General features: G+C 46.7%; 2 protein-coding genes across 4 annotated transcripts in view; one reads left to right on the forward strand and one right to left on the reverse strand.

Annotated features, from left to right (window-relative positions):
• pitrm1 (pitrilysin metallopeptidase 1) overlaps positions 1 to 609 on the forward strand; it is a 35,050-nt gene extending 34,441 nt beyond the window's left edge. For both annotated transcript variants that reach the window (XM_076300198.1, XM_076300199.1), the window contains one exon: positions 1 to 609. This exon is cut by the window's left edge and continues 780 nt beyond it. The gene's annotated coding sequence lies outside the window, so the exon portion shown is untranslated.
• Positions 610 to 1,902: 1,293 nt separating this feature from the next.
• The window catches only part of LOC143139617 (ATP-dependent 6-phosphofructokinase, platelet type-like), a 36,820-nt gene continuing 33,722 nt past the window's right edge, over positions 1,903 to 5,000 (reverse strand). The window contains exons 19-24 of one of the 2 annotated variants that reach the window (XM_076300200.1): positions 4,755 to 4,866; positions 4,115 to 4,214; positions 3,836 to 3,941; positions 3,137 to 3,245; positions 2,351 to 2,420; positions 1,903 to 2,229 (exon numbers count right to left, since the gene is read on the reverse strand). In XM_076300200.1, coding sequence (XP_076156315.1) covers positions 2,024 to 2,229; positions 2,351 to 2,420; positions 3,137 to 3,245; positions 3,836 to 3,941; positions 4,115 to 4,214; positions 4,755 to 4,866 — 703 coding nt within the window. In that variant the 3' untranslated portion in view covers positions 1,903 to 2,023. Of the gene's footprint in view, positions 2,230 to 2,350; positions 2,421 to 3,088; positions 3,246 to 3,835; positions 3,942 to 4,114; positions 4,215 to 4,754; positions 4,867 to 5,000 lie in introns of those variants that run through there. The other variant, XM_076300201.1, reaches the window with a different exon arrangement.

Raw genomic sequence — 5,000 nt, forward strand, 5'->3', positions numbered from 1 at the left:
TAGCTTAGCTTCCCCCAGCCTCTCTGCTAGGCTCCAGACAGCTGTGTTAGCTTAGCTTCCCCCAGCTTCTCTGCTAGGCTCCAGACAGCTGTGTTAGCTTAGCTTTTCCCAGCCTCTAAGATGTAGACTCAACCAGACTCGTCCCATGGTGAAGATGTAGACTCAACCCGACCCAACCAGACTCGTCCCATGGTGAAGAGGGGTGTCTGGCCCATGGTGGAGATGGTGAAGAGGGGGGTCTGGCCCATGGTGGAGATGGTGAAGAGGGGGGTCTGGCCCATGGCCCATGGTGAAGAGGGGTGTCTGGCCCATGGCCCATGGTGAAGAGGGGGGTCTGGTGATCCCTCCCCGGGCTCCAGCTTGGGGGTGTCGTTGTTCCAATCCGGAGTTGGGTGTTGGCCTTGTCCTTTTCAGTGTCATATACATACACACGCACACACACGCACGCAACTTCAAGAGATCAGTGTCATGAACTTTAACGCACAAACTCAAGAGTCCGGCTCCGAAGGCAGTGTGTGCTACTCAGATGTGCTGGGGACTCGACTTTATAAATGCCATAATGTTACTTTGGACTCAATAAATACTATAGTGTTTACTAAACTATTGACATATGCCCTCAGCTTCATTCATTCATTGCCCATATCTAATCTAAAACTGTGTGTGTGTGTGCGTGAGTGTGTGTGTGCGTGCATGTCCATGGACTGGACAGTGCTGTTGGGGTGTGTGTGTGTGTGTGTGTGTGCGCGTGCATCTCCATATGGACTGGACGGTGCTGTTGGGGTGTGTGTGTGTGCGTGCGTGTGTGTGTGTGTGTGTGCGTGCATGTCCATGGACTGGACGGTGCTGTTAGTGGAACGATAACACCTACAACAATAACACCTAGAACAATAACACCTAGTGGAACAATAACACCTAGTGGAACGATAACACCTAGAACAATAACACCTAGTGGAACAAAAACACCTAGTGAAACGATAGCACCTAGAACAATAACACCTAGTGGAACGATTTCAAGAATGCAGTGCCGACTTGACTCCTGAAGAATGGAGTGGTGGTCTCAAGTTTCTCGCCTCCAATGGCCTCAAATTAATGTATTTATTAATCCCCTGGACAATTACACATTAAAGCCAAATCGCCCTTTTTCACCAGGCAGCCAGAACGAGGCTACAGGGTTCACTTGCCATTACACCTCAGTCCAGCAGATGGTAATGCACTTCCGTTTGCAAACTGCCCCAAAAACACTCAACTTTAGTAGGCCAGCGAACCCTTCTTTTTCTGTGAGATTTTTTTGCCATTTTTTTTAAGGTAAATAGTGGGCCTCCTGCATACCTGTTGTGGGGTAGTCCTTAATATGATTGAACTCCTCAGGTGATGGGTGAGGGAGAGAGAATGTGTGTGTGTGTGTGTATTGTGAGAGGGACTGTGTGTGTATCTTTAGTCTAGATGCTGATGAGTGCAAGGAAGGGTCTTTAGGTGCAGAGATAATTGATTTACAACTGCCCAAAGAGGGACATAATAGACCTCTCCAGAATAAGTCCCGCCTCCGTAACATCCGTATCCATCCAACCGTCAAATGTCTATGGGAAATAACATGGCGTTTTGAAAGATCGTACCTGTCAAACTGTTATTTCCTATAGACATTTGACGACCGAAGGTTGGATGGATACGGAAGTTAGGAGGCGGGACTTATTCTGGAGAGGTCTATTGGGTACTGCCCTTATATAGAGAGAGATGATTGGGTACTGACCTTAGAGAGAGATGATTGGGTACTGCTCTTAGAGAGAGATGATTGGATACTGCCCTTAGAGAGAGATGATTGGGTACTGTCCTTATAGAGATGATAGCTGCTCTTAGAGAGAGAGATGATTTGACACACACACATACACACACACACAAACAGTCACAGTCTCACACTCGGGCACACACACAGTCTAGCACTCGCCCACTTGTCTACACACACACACACACACACATACTGCTGGCACAGACATCAGTGGTGTGATAGATTAATTTATTGTGATCTTTAAAAGTAGGTTTCCAAATGTATACATAGTACACTTCTCAAACACACACTGATACACACACACACAGCTGAGCTGGTCAGGATGGTTCTCCTACAGGTGGAAGCGATCGATGCCAGGACACAACGGAACTCTGCACAATAGCACCAATACACAACGACAGACAACTCTACACGACTCCTCAGGTCTGCTCTGCTTCCTGCTCCTGCTAAAGCACACACAGGGAAGAGTGTCTGAGTGGCTCGGAGCTCTGAGCAGGGTTCCCACTCTGAGTCAAATGCAATGCATGACTTTTCCCTGACTAAAAAACCTGAATATCCAAGACTTACTATATAATGAATGGTACAATATGCTGATCAAGGACTTCAGAGCAGCCGCGTAGCGTTCAAGAATCTTTTGCTTTGTTAGAGAGGGAGATAAAGAATTGGGAATTGAATAAACCAAGTTGGCCTACTCAAGGAGGCAGTGAAGCTAATAACCAGATATATACCAGTTCTGTGTGGAAATTGTGTATTAATGTATTTTGGCAAGTAAATGTTAAACTGCTTCAACAAAATGTCTTGATATTCCATAACTTTACCCCCAAAAAAATCAAATTTCCTGACTTTCCATGTCTGTAATAGCTTTCCAGAAGTTCCATGACCCGTGGGAACCCTGTCTGAGGTTGGAGTCTGAATGGCAAGACGACAGTTGAAGTAGACACACAGAGCCTTAATGGATTGTATGGGTAGCACTGCATTGTGGGTAGCCCAGTATAAGTGAAGGAGCAGGAAAATGCTGGTAACAGTCGACAGCAACAGTAGATACGACCTTTCTAATTTACTCTCCCATTCACCCGCCCTCTTAATCATAACTCATTCACCCGCCCTCTTAATCATCACTCATTAACCCCGCCCTCTTAATCATCACTCCGCCCTCTTAATCATCACTCATTAACCCCGCCCTCTTAATCATCACTCCGCCCTCTTAATCACTCATTAACCCGCCCTCTTAATCATCACTCCGCCCTCTCATCCCTCTCCTCTCATCCCTCCCTCTCTCTCTTCCCCCCCCCCCCCACCCCATGCTCAGATGGTGATGGCGATCTCGATGTCTCGTGCGCGTGGGCGAGTCACATGTTCCAGCTGCCCAGAGTCGGAGATGTCGTAACTCGTCCTGTATTTGGCCAGGATTTTCATCAGGGGGCGGAGCTTCAACCACCACTGCTCCTTGGGAATACGGTGGCTGCCCAGGGACAAAAACATACAAAGGAGAACAGAAATAGATATCATTTTTTAAACCTTTCTAAACTAGCATGATAACAACACAGAAACCCTAATAACGACCTAACAGAGAAACCCTAATAACGACCTTTTAGATCACACTACCACAGAAACCCTACTAACGACCTTTTAGAAATAGATATCATTTTTTAAACCTTTATAAACTAGCATGATAACAACACAGAAACCCTAATAACGACCTAACAGAGAAACCCTAATAACGACCTTTTAGATCACACTACCACAGAAACCCTAATAACGACCTAACAGAGAAACCCTAATAACGACCTTGTAGATCACACTACCACAGAAACCCTACTAACTATGACACTAAGACAGAAAACCTAATAAAGATCTTTTAGGTGACACAACCATGAGTTTTGTACAAATGTGTACATGAATAATACATTCTGTCATAAAACACTATGTAGTGTGTGTGTGTGTGTCTTACACAAAGTCTCTTCCTTGAGCTGGGTCACTGGTTGGAACACCATGTAGTGTGTGTGTGTGTGTGTGTGTGTGTGTGTGTGTGTGTGTGTGTGTGTGTCTTACACAAAGTCGGTCTCTTCCTTGAGCTGGGTGACTGGTTGGAACACTAGAGCCCTGCGCCTCATACCCAGCAAGCAGGCGGAGTCTTCAGTGTTGGCAAACACCCGGCCTACACACACACACACACACACACACACATTTAGCACACAGACACACACACACCTGCAAGTCTAAGGGCGATTAGCTTGTGCTAGATTGGTCAGGTGGTGTTTGTGTGCGTGCGTGCGTGCGTGTGTGCATAGTGCGTGCGTGCGTGCGTGCGTGCGTGCGTGCATCTCCCACCCTCCTGGTAGAAGTCTTTGAGGCGGCGGGAGATCCACTGCATGGCTTTGGCAGCAATCTTGGTCCCAAAGTTCCGGTCAAATGGAGAGGGAGCACCACCCTACAAACCAGAAGAAACATTAATCAGTGTGTGTGTGTGTGTGTGTGTGTGTGTGTGTGTGTGTGTGTGTGTATAACTGTGTGTGTGTGTGTGTGTGTGTGTGTGTGTGTGTGTGTGTGTGTGTATAACTGTGTGTGTGTGTGTGTGTATAACTGTGTGTGTGTGTGTGTGTGTGTGTGTGTGTGTGTGTGTGTGTGTGTATAACTGTGTGTGTGTGTGTGCGTGCGTTTGTGTGTGTGTGTGCGCGCGTTGTGTTTGTGCATGTGGTGTGTGTGTGTGTATGTATGCGTTGTGTTTGTGCATGTGGTGTCTGTGTGTGTGTGCATGTGGTGTGTGTGTGTGTGTGGTGTGTGTGTGCATGTGGTGTGTGTGTGTGTGTGTGTGTGTGTGCATGTGGTGTCTCTGTGTGTGTGTGTGTGTGTGGTGTGTGTGTGCATGTGGTGTCTCTGAGTGTGTGGTGTGTGTGGTGTGTGTGTGTGTGCATGTGGTGTGTGTGTGTGTGGTGTGTGTGTGTGTGTATGTGTGTGTGTGTGTGTGTACCTGTTGCATGTGTCCCAGGACATTCTTCCTGCAGTCAAACACTCCTTTTCCCTCCTCAGAGTAAAGCTGGTAGATGAAATCTGTGGTGTAGTTCTCATTGCAGCTCTCATTCCTACACACACACACACACACACATATATATCAACACATATCCTACACACACACATATATATATCAACACATATCCTACACACACACACACACATATATATCAACACATATCCTATACACACACACACATATATA

The sequence above is a fragment of the Alosa pseudoharengus genome, unplaced genomic scaffold (genome assembly GCF_046254945.1).
Source record: "Alosa pseudoharengus isolate Yale_2024_CS ecotype anadromous, Long Island Sound unplaced genomic scaffold, YU_APseudo_1.1 YU_APseudo_1.1_scf_22, whole genome shotgun sequence".
Taxonomy (NCBI): domain Eukaryota; kingdom Metazoa; phylum Chordata; class Actinopteri; order Clupeiformes; family Clupeidae; genus Alosa; species Alosa pseudoharengus.